General features: G+C 38.3%; 1 protein-coding gene and 1 long non-coding RNA gene across 2 annotated transcripts; one reads left to right on the forward strand and one right to left on the reverse strand.

Annotated features, from left to right (window-relative positions):
* Positions 1-11: 11 nt before the first annotated feature.
* LOC146147828 (uncharacterized) lies at positions 12-723 on the reverse strand. The gene is made up of 2 exons (XR_014494821.1): positions 539-723; positions 12-291 (listed from the first exon to the last, which is right to left on the reverse strand). It is a non-coding gene; the product is annotated as an uncharacterized LOC146147828 (long non-coding RNA).
* A 2609-nt stretch (positions 724-3332) lies between these two features.
* On the forward strand, positions 3333-14856 carry LOC146147829 (uncharacterized). Its single transcript, XM_083387590.1, has 8 exons — positions 3333-3517; positions 9932-10028; positions 10318-10403; positions 10837-10989; positions 12018-12140; positions 12493-12588; positions 12676-12759; positions 14653-14856. Exons 1-8 carry the CDS (start codon positions 3428-3430, stop codon positions 14854-14856), a joined length of 933 nt encoding a protein of 310 aa, XP_083243716.1. The 5' UTR covers positions 3333-3427.
* The last annotated feature ends 2985 nt before the right edge of the window (positions 14857-17841 follow it).

Genomic DNA, 17841 nt, shown 5'->3' on the forward strand with positions numbered 1-17841 from the left:
TTGATGAAATTTACATGATCAGCTTACTGAATAATACAGACTATGTTAAAGGGTTTTAAAATCGACAAATAAATTAAAAAATCTAAAAAAATTTAAGCATGAATTATTTGAACATTTCTTTATAAGCACGTCTTCTTTCCACACTGGTATACATGTAACAGAAATAGTTTTTCTGTCGGGAATCTTTATGTGAAAAGCACGCTTTAAACTGTATGAATATTAATAATATTTTGTAATACACTTGCCAACTTTTCGTGTTCGCTCCTGTTGCTGTGCTCTGGCTTGGCGTATCTGTTGGGAAAATGTTATTGTGATATACTTGAATCAATTTAGATCGCATAAAAAAAATAGTCCTTTACAATTGATTGGTATCGTCGAACTTAAAAACTTTATAGACCTGCAGCATTTTCGAAAGTTAATACAGCCTTATATGAAAAAAAAACACATCAAACACCTTTCAGGAAATAGAAACAAGTTTTCACGATTAATTTGCAAACCAAAGATTTTTTTAGGTTTATTCTCGGAAATGTTGGAATACCTGCGCAGTGCTCGGTCTGCTTCTTTGACATTCTTCTTCGTGCACGATTTTTGCCAAAATGTTTCTAAACTGGGCACCGCAATGCTCACATTTCAAGTCGTCCAGGTCGATTTCCCCACGTTCAACAGAGTTTCCCATATTTAACGTACGGTTATACACCAATGTAACACATCAGCACTCGGCACTCGGGAAGTCCAATGGTTCCTTCGGGAGGAAGCGAAGATTTTAACCATTGTCGGTGTTTGTTTGACAGTTCCTTTTTCGTTTCAAAAAAACATGTTTACTTTGATTTGACCCTGCGACTCCGCTCGCGATGAACAGCAAGGGAACGGGAAATCTATTTTCTATCACGTGACAACAACAGACCAACGCAACACGGCATCCTTTGTAAGCAAAAGTTCCGCTTCGGTTTATTGTGGCTTGAAGAAAACTCTTTTGCACTGTGTTTTCTCACTTTGGTGGATCAAGTTTGCAAAATTGAAAGCAAGTTTTGGAAGCAAATTAAAATGTGTAAGGCTTTCGGGTTGTTTTTTTGTATAAGTATTGTTGTTCTGTAAAAAAAATAAATACTGATAAAAACTTAATCTGGCTTAGAATTACCACGGAATATAGAAATTCTCATAAATTCCATTTGGCAATTTATTTTATATGACGAAACAAAAATTTGAGCCTGACGATAATCAAAGCTTTTAACTGATGTTAACTAACCTTTACATTCATACTCGTGAAATTACTTTAACATTTTATTTAACGCAGCAAAAATGTCCTAAAAACAGATGTACGGTAGTTGCTGTGCAATTTAAGTGTGAGACTGAAAGTTATGGCTGGCTCATAGCAGTGAACCTAACCAAACAGTCATTGGTTGTAGTTACACATTATAATTTAATTTAATTATTTAGGCAATCGTGCAATATCACATGTAGAAACATGGTGTTGATTCATTGCTGTTTAGGCCCCCCGAGTCGTTCTCAACATGGTTTATCGCGAGCGACACCGTATGGTATTAAGTTATTGTTTAGAGTTCCGCTAGAGTTGTGCGATTTCTAGACTGGCGGTTGGGCAACGAAGCGTGACGCCTTTTCTGTGACAACAGCGAGTCTGTTCACGCTTGATTCACTCGTTGCCTTCGGGTGTGTGGCGTTACAGCTATCGTCTACGTTACCGTACCTGATAACACAGAGAGAAGGGTGGCCAGTGAGCCTGGGTAGTAATTACGCGGTAGAGATTATGTTACTTCTCTCTGAAAGCGTGAAGACGGTTTAGCCTGGATTTATTAAAAGCCATGTAAATAATATTACCTGAAATTCATTTGCCGGCGATCTTAAAGCACAGGAAACAGAATCTAAGCTATCTAATTTAGGACATAAGCTAGGTTACCAGAAGAAACCACCCAGTAATTTTGTAATGCAGGGATAGATAAAGTTTGGCATTTTAAAGTTGCACACTCCAATAGCTAGTGTAGTAAGCTACCTATAATTGTGTGAATGAAAACAGATTACATGTTGTCATTTCAGGCGTTGTGGTACTACTACTTTTATGTCATATGTTTCAAAAACGTCCCTTCATTTTATTGAGTTTTTAATAATATTCGGATAGTTTGACTTTAAACTACAGTTAGACATTTTAAACACCTTATATACGCGTTGATTTTAACACTGCACCGGCGGTTCAAACTTGCACAATTAATCGACCGTTGTACCGTTGCCAGACACTCGACACTCGACCAATTAAAGGCCTGACAGGCAAAGTCTAATCAACTGTAGAGCAACTGGCACTGTGTATATTTGGTGACTGGCTTGATTATGGATTACGGTTGCATATCGCTAGAGTTCACACTTGGTCAGCATTGATGTTGTCTTAGTCAATCGTTTAAAATGCGGTGATCATATTAAACTTAAGAACAAAAACTGTTTTGATTACGCGTACACCAACTAAACGGCGTGGCACACTTAAAGAAATGTTGCAGTTTTTTAGGTTAGTCAAGTAGAATCAGCTTTAATACCGCCCTTTCATGTGCAAAACGACATGGGCATTAGGCTTTAAAAGCCACTCGCCGTCTCGTTGACAAAAAGTCGCAGACTCGCTTCTACGGAACACAATTACAGACGAAAACGTGGCAGTCACAAATAATTGACTTTGAGCGGAAAATAAATATAGACGAATGATGAAGCAACATGTTTTCCATGTTTTCACCCGCGTTGGATTTACAAGTTTAAACTAAGCCACTACGTCGTGAATTCAATTCAGAATCGAGAAAAGTTTGTTTCGCGCAAACACGTAAGAATATCAAGAGATTTGTCTCCCGCGAAACATATATTTTAGCGGCGTTTTATGTGTATTTCCCAGAAGGCAGTAAATATAGCATGCGGATAAGTCGTTTGGTTGTGCTTGTTTAGGACGTGTCCTCACATTTGATCGCAGCCAAAAACAGACAAACGTGTAATGGCATCAGTTTGAAATCGATTATTATCTACATACGTTTAGAGGGGTTGTGGTTGGCATTTATATCCACATAACAACTTTTATCTACTTTAACTGGACTGGGACGAGCAGTGGATTTGTTGAATGTTCAACTTTATTAAGTTCCGTTGCTGGATGTTTTTACCATGAGTGCTGTAAGAAACATCCATTCCAGTGCGAGAATACTATGTCAAGTGACTGCGACGCAATAAATATTTAATCAAGTAAGGTTTGTGCGAAACGCGCGAGCACTGCAGCAAGACAATAAACCTCAGCTGCAAATAAGGCTTTCATATGTTTGTAGAATAATTGGTTTGTCATCGATAAACTGATTATATTAACCACACGACGCACATATTTCACAGTGGCTTCGAGACCGAGCCTAGGAAGTTAAATTTAGTTGTTAGTTGTGTTATTTTACTGTTTAAAATGAAAGTAAAGCCTACCCATTTCTTTTTCTGTTTTCATCCCAAGTTTGACACAGGAACGTGGAGTATAGCGGTCGCCTTCGCCACAGCGGTAAGTTTGCCAACATTTTTGTCACCTATTGCTCGAAATGAATATCAGGTACAAACATTTTAAATGAATTGTGCAATCACATAAAATAATAGGCTAATTGTTATACATTTTGTTCGTTTATAATGCTGCAAGAAAATTACAATGGTTTTTACAGTGTTGGTAAACAAGTTACCTTTAAATGACTAAAGTCCAGGCCAAGTCATTTGTGAAATAACATATGTCCAAGACAAGTCATTTTAAGTGCACTTAAGTCAAGTCATTGACATAAGTCTTTACTACACTGGTATTTCAACACTGGAAACCTTATTTTTTAGCAAAAACTTGTTAATTTAGTTTAGTGTGTTAACCTCCGCGCTTAGCTTATGATTGACACGTAAAAGATAGAAATCCAAAAGCAAAACTCATTTAGGTACACCTGGGAAAACAGTTATTCGCAAAAAAGCCATGTAATTTGGTTATTATAAGGGAATATATTGTGCCTTAAAGATGAAATAATTATATTCATAATAAAAAAACATCAAAAGCTAGGAGTGGTCTTGATCATCACACTCTTACGTGTAAGTTTTTTTTCACGCTAACGTGTATTTTTCTGACAGCTTCTCAGAAAACCATCTGTCAACGTGCCAGGCAGTATGACAGCTTTGTCGGTATCAGTCGGCTTTCGGAGTTGAATTGATGCTTCGTTTAATGTGATACTTTCTGCAAACCAAATACTGTAACTTGTCGCAAATGCGCCTTTCTCTGGTTGCAGTGTGTCTAAGTGTTTGTTTTCGCGCCAGGGGCGACCCATTTCTTCCCCTCTAATCCGAAGCGACTCTGCTCCCGCGGTGACAGCATTTGGGACAATCGGCATCTTATGACGCTGTAATTGGATTTGCCGCTGCTGGTCACAGGCCTAGGTGGAACTGTTTATTGCGCGTTCACTGAGTTTTAATTGAACGCTCGGCGGGTGATAGTTTTGCGCAGGAAAAATCCTGATTACTAAAGTCTTTATAAAGTTGTGTAAACGCTTGGAGGAGTAATTCTCTCTCTCTTAGCGATACGATCTATTTTTTGGCGTACATAGTTTTCTTTAAATCCGCTCATAGAAATCTTACAATACACATAAATGACCTGGGTCCGAGGAACAAGGGGTTATTTCATGGAAGAACTTATTCTTCATACTACTCATTTTTCTACTAATCCAACCCAACGTTTAACAAGTGGCTTCGACTAACCATAGGGTAATAATTAAGAAAGTGTATTATCTGGCTTGTAGGAGATTTCTATAATAACCTTAAAAGGAAGACAAATCACAACACGCATCACGCCAAAACTATGGCGTCAACAATAGAGCATTTCTCCTAACCATCACATGTAATCTCAAAATATGCTTGCTGTGTCCCAGTTGTAATTGCATCTTTTGTGCTGTGACAACAAACTTCATAATCGTTTGCTTAACGCTATTTTAGTTTCGATGGCTAAGTTAAGTGTGCGAAGTTGCCCAACGTACCGATTTATTTAACTGGATAAATCACCCTTAAACCGAATAGCGGCTCTGTAACAAAACACCGCGAAAATGGGGCCATTATTGTAATTTAAAGCTTCCATTGTCATTCCGCCTTGTGTCGAAGTCCTTTGAGTTGGATTGAACACGACCGAAATTTATGGAGAAAAAATTGGTTGTCGTCGCAACAGACTTATCGTTGTGTTTGGAAGAATTGGATATTTAAAATTGATTTGTAATGGTCAATATACAGGCTTCGAGTGCTTGGCTGATATCGCATCAAATCGTGCTTGGCAAATCCTTAACTGCCGAAGTACTCTTGTCTTTGCGCGAGAGTACCACTTACTAGGCGACGTCATTGTTGTTTGTGATCTTTAAAAGTTCGTTTTTTGTATTTATTCGCAATTCGTGTTAAATCAGTTTTCTTTTGGACAGACTATTGCTATGTAAATGTAAATTTTTTTGTAACTTGTAGGTCATAAAATACAAGTTTAAAAAGAGTTGTGTCGCTGGAACTCTTAATCATTGTAATTAAAAACGTTGTAAATTTAACTGCTGGTGGTCGCATCGCACAGCAATTGGTGCCCCTTTCAATAATAACCAACCAGAAAAGTTTCATTGTCGTCACACTGGCGAGCAAACATTTGCGGTTTGTGACGTAACAAAGAGTGCCGTGGATTCCTTTTGCCAGTGCAGTGGGTTAGCCGTTTTATGATTGTTTGGAGTAGGTCGGACGTTTTCTAGGCATAGCCTCAGGGACCTAGTGCGGTGGAATTTCCTGGAAAGTTGTTTTGTTATTGTGTCTCGTTGCGCCGCAACTCAGGTGCGGGCTGAGCGAACAGTAGCTGAACATTATGGTCTTGAGATGAAACACACCCTGGCGGATTAAAAAAGACCAATAAAACGCAACGTCGCTAATTTTTTTTTTGATTTTTTTTTAATTAATTTTTTTCTTTGGAAATTGCAATTCCTTTTAATTAGTTAAACTAAGTAAGTCTGGGTCCCGTAAAATCGTTCGTAGTTCAAGGTAGGTCGCCCACTCAAACTTGCCCGAGCAAACCCGTTAAAACACACACTTTGCAGTACTCACAAGTCACAAGCTGAGAACGCTATTTGTTTGCGTTTCAAAGTTGAGGCCGCCTTTGGACCAAAAAGCTAAATTATAAAAAGTTAATCATTGTTGGCACCTGCCTTGCGCCATTACATGAAACGTCTTGTTACACATTGTTAGATTCACTTTCGTACTGATAAAAAAATCCGTGCCTGTCGCGGGACACAACTCAACATATTTCTTTGCCACGATAAAGTGCAAAGTCGTGTTGCCTTACGAAAGTAGACAAATGTCAAAGGCTCAGTTCAAAAGTCCTATTATTTAGTTGGGTTAAGACTTAGTTGGGTTAAGACTTCATACATTTTGTTACCAGAAATACAAATTCACGCAAATACCTTATACTTTACTCGTTAAGACGAAAAAGTTGGTAAAAGTTTCTCCCCATAATAAAATGTCAACAGCATTACATAACATCACATTTAGAAAATTAGGTTTTTTTTCGGCTTGTCATTCGCACTGTTCCCTCAAGTGGCGGGATTTTTCGTTCATCGCAGAATGTCATGTCTGTGCGCTGTTACGAGAGGGCATAGGCTACAGCATTAGTATCGATTTTTCTGTAAGGATGACTTACTCTAAAAAAAGTAAGAACGCAACACACATGGCACAGAATCTAGGATACAACTTAATTAGACGAAAACATGTCTCGGATCAAACAAATAGCATCAATCCAGCTGTTATCAAGGTTGGGGCTGAAACGACCTTGTATTATTATATGTACAGTAAACCATTCTAAGAATCTCGTGGTCTCGAATGCAGGTAACAAAACCAAAAACAAGCAATATATGCTATTCTGTAATTCGCAATTTGTGACGACTGCTGGTTGAATTTTGGGTAAAAATGCGTGCAATATACTCAGCTACAGGATTACAAAAAATTAACCGGTTTCTCGTCAGTTTTATGTTTTTCAACCAAGCTTGTCGAACGGTTGTCATACGACACGGTTAAAATGACCTCATCGGCAACATACGATTCTCACGTGATATCTGCGCGACTGTGACGTCACAAACACCATCTTCGTTGTGCTACGTTCATTTATTATTTAAAAGACGCAGACCTCTCGATCGGAATAAATGTGTTACTGTACCTCAACATCGTCGGCCCCGCCGCGAATCAAATCGCAAGAGAACCAATTAATGCACCGGACACATAAAATCGGGACGAATCCATCACTTAATTTGACCTGCTTGTTTATGTTGTTAGTTTCCTATGTGGCCCAGGCAGCCTTTCATTAAATTAGCCATGTTATTTCATTGCGATAACAAGTATCAATATAAATTGGATAGAGATTTAATTTAATGTGATAACTTTCGTAGATGATAATTTGCTGAAATTGCAAACTGATGAACTTCATATTTTACTTGTATATGGCCGTATTTGTCTAATTCTAAATAGAGGAATCAGGCGGCACTGTATAAAGACAAATTGTATTGGATTCTCGATAAGCTTTCGCACAACCGTGCTTCATCAGGTCAAAGTGCTTGAGATCCTATAATGTGTTCAGGCATTTGGGTTTATAAATTATTAGTATGCTAAAGTTTATTCATAAGTCAGTGAGCTAAATTTTAACAGACCTATAAAATACTCGCCATATCCACTAAATAAATGCTGGCCCACCTGTCGTCAGTCAGTGCTGCGTCAATTACGTCATTCTATGTCAATTAAATATTTTTACGAATGACCAACCGACGGATGACCAACGCAACATGACTAAGCCACGAGGCGCTTTTGTGTCCCGTTGACCTTAAGGTTTTAGGTTGCGTAACAAAATCATTAGGCCCGTGTTGAAGTCGTCCGCATGTTTGCCAACTGATCGTAAGCAGGTGTACTCGAGATAAAGTAGATAAACCAGGCAGGCTTGACAAAAACCAATAAACATTTTGTGTCTAGCGATGCGGTACGATGCCTTTACGCCGTTTGCATAGGCCGTCCATAAGAATGACGACTGCTGTTTGTCTATTTTCGGACAAACGACTTTCAAACGTATGTAGAAAAGCGGTGCATGTTTGTTTTCCAGCCTGGCAGTAAATCGCTTCAGTGGAGCGATATGTCGTACTTCGAACAGGCTTTACACCACAGTCCTGTTTTTGCCAAGGAAATTTCTTCGGGATAAAGCCTGATTGCTGCAATTTTGAAAATTTTAGTGTTAATACATAAGTCCCAACTAATTTCATGTTTAAACGATTGGTCATATGTCCAATTGTCCATTAGAACCAAGCAAAACGCACTTCTTTGTTTAGGTTCTAAGAAATATTTAAAAATAAACTTTTCTGGATATAACCTTTTGTTGAAATACGAAAATGTAATCATTGCTATAAATTCTGCTCTACACTCAATATAACTCTGTCTGTATTCTGTGCCACATTTAACAGGGTGACGTCACACAAAGTTTCTCCCGTGACAACTATTTTCGAGTCGCGACGTCGCCCACTAAGGCGAAATGGAAATCACTATTTGCAGTGAAGCATGAAACCACCCCCATAATTTGAGTAAAAATTGGAGGAGTGACTCAAGCCTGTAAAAATTCCCTTTTTTTGCACAATAATTCAAGTAAACAAAAAACAATTTTGCAAAAAATAATTGTGGTTCTATTTTCAGTGTGAAACTTAACAAGTTGATTAAAATTACCTGTCATCTCAATCCTACTCTGAATCTCACGTTTCAAAACTAAACAAAACCGCAGATGGAAGAGTTTTGTTTAAGTTAGCGTTAAATAACCTTTTTTGTTATACTTTTTGATATAAATTGATTCAATGCTCGATATTTGTGCGCTAATAAATGAGCAAGGTATGCAAATAAAATCCGATATTTAGTGAGACAAATGTATACACAACTTCGACAGGTACTTTATTTTAGATATGTGTAGGCATGCGACATGCCGTATTTTCATTGTCAAAACAGAGGAAAAATTGAAATATGTACCATATCTTTTTGGTGTCTAATTAATTATCCGCGTATTTTAGTCAAAGCAACAGTTCAAAAGACACAAAAACGGGTCAAATTCATTTTACTGTTACTACCGGTATTTGTTTTGTTTTTTTAATTTTTAATAAGGATCATTAAAAAAATGCAAACTTATTCTGTCGCCTAAAAGTCATTTAACTTAACTAGGTCTTCTCCTGCTGAAAAGTCACATAAAAAAAGTTCTGTTAAAACATAAGCAATAACAAACTACCAAAAATGGGACATTAGTGTATTTTCTCAATGTGCTCGGGAGAACCATTCATTTTTCTTCGAAAAAAAAGGACAAATCCTGTTAAGAGAGAACGTATGGTAGCCCTAGAAACATGCAAACATGAAAACTGCCAAAACCCCAACTAAGGCTGTCAGAATCAGTCGTTATGTAGTCCGTAAACAAAGCTCTTCGATTTGATCGACCTAATTGCGTCGTACGCTTGATAACAGTGTGGAGCGCGTAGTTAACGCCCCGAGCTGTCGACCGCGACGTTTTCAATGATTTATTAGCAAACATCTCAAGGTGACGCAACCGTAAGCTTCCATCAGTTCCGTTGGGAGAACTCTCGCCAAATTACAGGCTTTGCGCTTAACCACGTTCGAATGATAGCAATCAGGCCTTTTCGCCTGCCTTGTCTTTTTTCTACTTCGAACGTCCGCCATCATTCTTTGCAATATGAATTTTGTGAACTTGAAACGAGTCTTAGCAAATATAGTCAACACAAACGTAGTTTGGGAGCATAATGGTTGGAGGTTGTAGTAAAGACGTAATAAGAATATCAAAAACCATCCGCATTTTGAACGTTTCGAATAACTAATTTGATTAGGTGAATTGCACAGCTACAACGCTGCCTTTTTTTCACAGGTGATGTTTTCCGCCATGTTCACAATGGCGTTGTCCTACTCAGCGCCCAACTGCTTCTGTCCGCAACTCTGGGAGCACCTTAACGTCCTGCCAACAGGTTCGTACTTAAACCCCTGATGCGGTTTCGTGTTGGGCTTCGCAATAATGTGATACGCAATAATATAATTTTCGGTCGGTACTTTTGAAATTCAGCACCGCTGCTTTGTTGCCCCCTGTTTTTTGGTATCTTTCCTTTCAAAAAACTTAAATAATCGGTTTGTGTGCTTATGCTGTCATTTATCAGCAAAGTTTATTCAGCTGTTTAAAAAAAAATTGTTTTCAATTAGCTCAAATTATTTTTAAGGCTCAATACCGCAGCACTAACACTATTTTACTTTTACTTTCAGCGTTCAAGGTGATTTACGTTTTTGTCCTTTTATTCCTCGCTGCAGTGGTGACGTCATCAGTCCTCGCAATTTACGGAACGTTCAAGGTAAGTGAACAAAATGCGACGTCAAATCGTTTTATGTGCCTTTAAAATCGTGCCTTTAAAACCGTGGTTCTTAAAAAAATTTTCCCGCGGACCCCTAAATGTTTTTTGCTTCGCGACGACCTCGTAAATTGACGTCGCAATACAAATACACAGGTCTGCTGTTGTCTGTCCAAAAAAGGTGAAAGCACAATACATTCAGTGTACAAACGTTTTATTTTTAATTACACTATTTTCCTTAAAAAATTAAGTACTTTTTAAATATATACCAATATTTCAATTAGGACCTCATGGACCCGGTAACACTATCTTTTGAACCCCAGTTTAAAAACCCCTGCTTTAAACGAACAGTGTGACGCAACTTCAAGTTTTCTTACAAAGCAACGAACAGAAAAAAATTTTTCCAGTGAAATAATAAACTTCAACTTATCCGCAGGCGCAACACTCGAAGCTCTCTTATTACATTGTACTGATGATTGTGTCGGAGATAGGAACGATTGGAGGTTCCATCTTCGGCTTCATACAGATCGCGCGCTTCGAGGAGAATTTACTCTTCGACAACGAGACTTACTGGAACATGGCGAAAATGGTGGGCATGAAGTTTTGAAATCAGTATCGATTATGCTTCCTATACTTTTAAACTAAAGTGTATAGCAGTGGTTCTCAACCGGGGAGCCGCATTGCACTAATGTGCCATTTATAATGCTCAAGGGTGCCGATGGGTAATTTGGGAAATTTAAGTATTTAATATTTGCTCAATTGGTAAACTACGATTAGAGACCATTATATCAAATGACATTTCCCTACATGTTTTAAGTTGATTGTGTTGTTCAACTATTTGTAGTGCCGTTTCAGTAAAATACTCAACGAAATTTCCAGTCTGGGTGCCGAAAATGTATTTATTATTTTTGAGGGGTGCTGTAAGGAACAAATAGTTCACTGGTGTATAAGCTTTTTTTGTGTTGTCATAATTTTACCCTTCGACGCACAAGTTCGCGCCTCTAATCAATAAAATAGTTGCATGTGACTAAAACGTTATGTTGACAGAATAAAAAAGCAACCATAACTAGCTTTCTGCTCTATTTAAGCGCTTTGTTACATTGCAACCGTTTAACCAGCTTCCTCGGCTACACAATGGTAAGCCTCACATTACTATGCGTTGTGGTTTAATAAAAAGTGTTTGTCGGTGATTCGACTTCCTTCGAACCGCAGGAAATCCAACCAAGGCAGCCGACCGTGATGAACCGTACTGAGCGTATCGCCAATTTAGCTGGCTTGATGCTACAGCCTAATGGTATCGGTTTTTGTTGTTTTGACAAAAGTAGCCAATTCGGTGGCGACTTTTAAGCAATGTAGCTCGACAAACATGCGAAGGGAAGTTTAAGTGTTTTTTTCACAACCGATGCCCATCTCTTTATAGGACGATTGATATTGAACAGCCAAGTATAAATATGACCTCGTATCGGCAATAACCAACAGGATATGGCATGACGTGGGTTATGAGACTGTCTCTCGCGATTTTATACCTGTTTGTAGATAAAATATTTGTACTATCCTTCTCCAAAAATTAGCATAGCAATTCCTGCACCTCGTTAAACCAGTAAATGTTCTACGTAGGTTCTGAAAGAGGACTTGGTGATCCAAATTGAAAACATGATGGAGACGGTGACCGTTCTTCTAAAAAGCACTCTGCACTTTGACATGACGGAAGCCCTTAACCTGGACAGCCTTATGGACGCCGTAAGTAAAACACCGCAAAGAGTTAAAAGTCCCATTAGGGACTATTTTACTATTGTTTAAACCTTTCATAAAACTACTTACTTTCCTACATTTTTTTCAAAATATACTATCTTTTAAATGGTTTCAAGGATGTAATGTTTTTGTGTCAACCTATCAAATATGGAATTTATACCTAACTCAATTCTGTGTCAGCCAAACTAGAGGTAGGCGGCCTCTATCATTGACCATTGCTATTTTATACAAATAACATTCTCCGTAAACTAAAATATTTTTTAAAGTGTTATATATTTTATATACGAGTAAAAACATTAAAATATTTTTTCGGCGCTAATATAAAATACGTTATATGCAGGCGTTAAAAGAAGGCGTGCTCGTTGTTCTGGGAGGAATGAAAATGATGATGAAAGTCTCGTCGATATTGATCATAATTGGTCTCAATACACTATTTGTAAGTTACCTTCTTAGTTTAGTTTTAAACTAAAAGTCGACCTTTCTTTAAAACAACCCGAAAAAAAAAACATGTTTTGTGTTTTAGATTACGTCTATCCTGGTAGTCGGCTCGCACTACAGGAGGCTAAAGCGTGGCATCCTGAGAACGTATACCGGCGTGCCCGGAATGGTAAGTTTGTGTGTTTTCACACTTACTTGTACTATCAAGTTTTCGGGGTATAATAGGATCGAATCAAAGCCGTTACCCGATGCCAAGTGCTGATATTGGTACTCGTCCGATACTAGGGTAGTATCAGTGCCGATCCAAATGCAATTTAATATAGGAACTTTAGCCATGATTTGCACTCTAACGCAGTGAATTGTATCTTAAAAGGAAATAAAAAACACTGTAGGTTAACAACTGGCGGTAACTGAACTTCTTGCCACTTACGCCAATTTTGCCCAATAACATGAAAAATATTACCAGATTTGTTTGATCAGAGTAAGCACAATTTTTGGTATCGAATAGCGAAAATATAATACTTTTAGTTCAAAATCGGGTATAGGTATTGGACATCCTTTCTCTTAAACATTTCTCTCTTCGATGCGTGACGTAATTAATTATTTGTCGGAGCTTTATCTAATGCGGTCCTTTTAATTCCAAAGAATCGACCTTTAATCTAAAATATACGTCCCTTGATAAGGTTTTACGGCTCACGTGCATGCGCACACTAAACCGTAGTTTAACACAGTAGATAAACGGCCTGGATTTCCCTTTTTTAAGAGCACCTACTTGTGGAGCCATTTATGATCTTGTATATCGACCTGTTCGCAAATCGGCCATGCTTACATCATTATAAAAATAGTTCGACAGCGTAATTATATATATGTTTGTAAAACTCTGCAATTTGAAATAATACAACACCACGGTTGTTGTAAAGGTGTTATTTATACGAAATTGTATTGTTACTTCAAAAAGTTCTTAAATCGACATTAGTTATTTAAATATCTGTTTTTAAAAAGGTTTTACCATGCTTAACAATCTTAAAAGGTAGAAACAACCATTATGTTTTTATTACCCTAGACATCACGCATTAAAGTTCGTCTGGCTCCACAAACAAAACACTGCTCTTAGTTTTTGGTGTTCAAGCCCATGTCGAATAAACGCAGCACAAAGGTCGCGACCGTAAACTCTCTACTCTGGCCGTCCATCGCTTGTACGTGACTTTAGCTAATGCGCACAGCACGAATCATGTCGACGCCTTGTCTTCCATAGCTCGTATAATCGAAGATAATCCAGTTAAATGTCTGTCTAGCGTGATCCCGAGTCAACGAACGACAACGATCGCTTCATTATTAAAAACGAATGTACCAAGATTGCCCAGCGCTGTTTTTACTTAGCGTTTGTTGCAAATCCGTGTCTGTTATAATCGCCCGAGGCTTGGCGTCCGGTGTTTTTCTCTTATTATTTGCTCAAATATAAAACTATAAGCATCTCGTGGTAATTTGGTCGCCCGTGTTGCACTGCGAATTCAAAATCATAATCTAGGAGGAAGATAATAATGCAGTTGATAATGGATGCTGCATGTGTTGCATACTGTTGGGTATACTACCAGTGTTGAAACTAACGGAAAACAATAGAAACCAGTCAAGCGACGTATATAGTGTAATACCTTATGCCACGACCTTATGAGATGCGGAACTAACAAGAAAGTTTGTTGGCCAATTTAGTACAATAAATGGAGTTGTTTGGTGTTTTCTCCCAGGGCGAAATTTTCTAGATAAAAAACGCGCAGCAATTGATAGATTTTGTCACCAACACATTGATGAAGGCGAGTTGATCGCACAGCGCTGTGTTGGTAAATTGTATAGAAAGTCTTATTTAATCTCCTGGTTAGACACACGCGTTTACCAATATTTAACATATATTGATAATAATTTATTCAGCTTGAAATATAGCCATACACCTGCTTTTACAATTGTCACTCTCAAAACAATTGCACACGTTTGCATTCCTCAAAGACCCTGCTTAAACAATCAGAACAAAAATGGCTTCCAATTACGCTCAAATTCGTTTCAACAGGTGATCACGAAAGCGGTTCTTACGACGTCAGCGCGCAGCACAGCCTCCGATTCGCTGAGCGACGACTGGTCGGGGACTCCCCTGCGCAAGCTGCAGCGCATGAAGTCAAAAGACTACAACAGCTCGATCCGCAGCTCGAAGCGACTCTACAACACAGATAAGCTCAGCGTGGAAGAAAAGTTTCCTAAGGGCGATTTCTTGTGATAAATCGCCAAGTCTCTGATGCGAGTGGTACTGCGTCTATCGCAGCACTCCCGGTGTTGTAGCACGACCGCGACATCATTTCGTCGCGCTGCTATTTTACTTGTTGACCTGGCATTCGTGTACGCCGTCTGCGTTGGCGACATAACGCTCTGTCCGAAAAAAACGTTGTTTTACATTTTAAATGTTCGTCGAACAATGGTGTATTGCAAATAGAAGAGGGTATTATAATGATTTTGTCCAGCGTGATATTACGAAATAAAGGGTTGTTAAACTTTATTTAAAATCGCCCTCACCGCCGTACACCATTGCTTACGGTAAAATCTTATCCATGACCAATTTGCGTGGTTATATATGCTGTCCGCATTACAACAGTGGCGAGCAAACTGGAGTTTATGTTTTATGACGGGATTCGATAAGTAACTCCGGCATCACTAAATCTCGGCATATAACTGTAAATTCGCTTGTCCTGGGGGCTGCCAACCGCTTAACAGATGGTTCACATATATGATTACTATACTATACTTCATGTTTTATATGCACGGCCACGTAAGTCGGCGAGTTTTGCCATAGTTGGGATATGATGTGTCTATCTATGCTATCGTAAGCCGAATACCAAATTTGTTGTACACACCGCTAATTGCTTACGCGAACACAGATACGAACGACGTACGCCGTCGTCTAAGCACGTCTGCACCATTGTGGCATACTTTATTATCACACATCTATATATGTTATATTTCGCGTTCACGCCGCTAAAACTGGCTAATTTTGCGACGTTTTTTGCGTTTCTATTCTCGACTTGTCGCCTTTCTTGTGCGGGCAAATCATGTCGCTACTATGCTCACAATGAATTCTTCCATTACGACCGTAAGAACGCCATGAGCAATCCTTAGACCTTTGTTCTAGTTATCTTGTCTTCCCAATCGACACGGCAAGTCGTTTTTTGCGTTTCAAAGTGTTTTCTTTGTCGTTTTTGTGCTTTTAGTCGTGAACAAACCAACCATTCTAGTTTACACTTAGCAACGTTAAAATGTCTTCCGAACTGTGTCAGTTGTGAAACTGAGAGTATTGAAAGGACCCTAGTCGTTCTCAGACCACGACGGAATAAATGCGTAACACATCACTGTCAATTTTCCGTCGATAAATTTTCCACCCAGTATCCCAGGGGGGTCGCCGAAAGCCGCCCCATCCCGCGCCGGGCTCCCAAATCACTTTGCCAAACACGCCGAAGGTATTAAACCTGACTGCGCGCGACGCGCCTAATCGCGGCCAGGCTTTGGCATGTTTATCGATTTTGCGGAGTCCGTCAGTTCGCTGTTTCGCCCTAGGCTCTACGACGACCGAGTCTGACATTCATTCGCGCTAGCCGCTATGTCTTTTTGCAATTAGTATCTGTTCACTTTCGTTCGGCTGCTGCAATTATTTGAAAACTTCAAACGAGCGGTTAGGACTTTTGTCGTTCGCGAGATACGTCGTTCGCTGTCATTGTAGCGTTTTGACCCTTTAATTGGTGCGAGGAAATAGTTTAGAATGCCAAACGCAGTTAGCGTCTGCACATTTGAGCTCTGTCCTCCGTACAATATTGTAGGTAATGCCAAAAATAAGTTGTCAAATGATATTGCATATATTAAACAGTTGCCAAAATCCGAATGTGTAGTCTTTTTGCGTATTTCTGTATAACCGCTATTTTGTTGCTTGAAACAACTCTGTCAAAATTTTTGCAGTGCATATAGGCAATCGGCGACAACATTTCGCCATTTTTATGATCAAACTATCTCTTAAAGTGTTATGACTGAAAGCCTTAAGTACATTTTCAATTTAGTACCTTTGCAAATGGCGACGGTCAGTGTTTTACTGGTTTATAAATTTTTCATTGACGTTCTTCAGTTGAATAATATTTCACAAAACTTTTATAACTGCTCTGTTCACTTGACGACACGAACAAAAGTGCACTGTCAGCCGAATCCTATTTCGACGTTTCTTTTTTTTCTTTTTTGACACATCATTAAATCTATTGTGCCTTAGAGCTGCACTTTTGCCCTTGTATTTTTTGTATGTGCGCGCTTTTTATCTGCGAGCTGCAATTTGTACGAGCTCTTGCATCGAAAATAAAATCACGAAACAAAAAAAGTGTGTTTAAAGTCTCATTTATTCCGGATACTGGTAAATTATTTTCACTTGGAATATATCGAAATTTATCTCTCGTATTACGCTTGTTTAGTAATACGAGTTCAGAAAGCCTAAATTGCTCTTTGCATCAGTTAAATGTGGCGCATTTGGCCTCGGGCGTACAAATTAATCCATCTGTCATTACTTAAGGGATAATATCATTAAAATATTAGCTTTTAAAGGTATACTTTTAATTTATGTGTGATCAAACATTTGGTTTTCAACAGATATATAAAAGGAGACTAAACACCAACGCAAATATTCAAGGCAACAGATCAAGATATTTTTCCTAATGTTAAATGCACATTAGGTGCAAAAGTTTAGTGTTAAGCCTTTTCTTTAGACCCAAATTTAAAGTTAATTTTATATAGTATATTCGTTTAACTCATTTTAGATGTATAAACAAAGTAATGTAAACAACATTTTTTGACAATATTAAAGTAAATTGTTTATGAATTAAAACTATTGTTTATGGAATAAAACTAGACGCCAAACTATTTAAGCACAGTTTATTAAATGACAAGGCACAGCATATAATATTGCAGGTTTCGTACTGTAGTGTACAATAAATGTACATCGCTTTCGTACAAAGCTTTCAAGGATACAACACAAACTGAATAAACGAGAAAGTTAGAAATTTAAACAGATTATGATTTGCTGCAGTTATTTGCGCCTAATTACTAAACACCGGATGAACAATGTGCAAAGAAGAGTTGTGTTGCAAAACGATTTACACATTTTATCAGCATATAACATATATTGTTTCAATGTTGCTTCTACTGGTCGCATCTTTATTTTGCAATATACACCAACAAA

Source organism: Ascidiella aspersa, chromosome 4, assembly GCF_963924565.1.
Source record: "Ascidiella aspersa chromosome 4, kaAscAspe10.2, whole genome shotgun sequence".
Classification (NCBI taxonomy): domain Eukaryota; kingdom Metazoa; phylum Chordata; class Ascidiacea; order Phlebobranchia; family Ascidiidae; genus Ascidiella; species Ascidiella aspersa.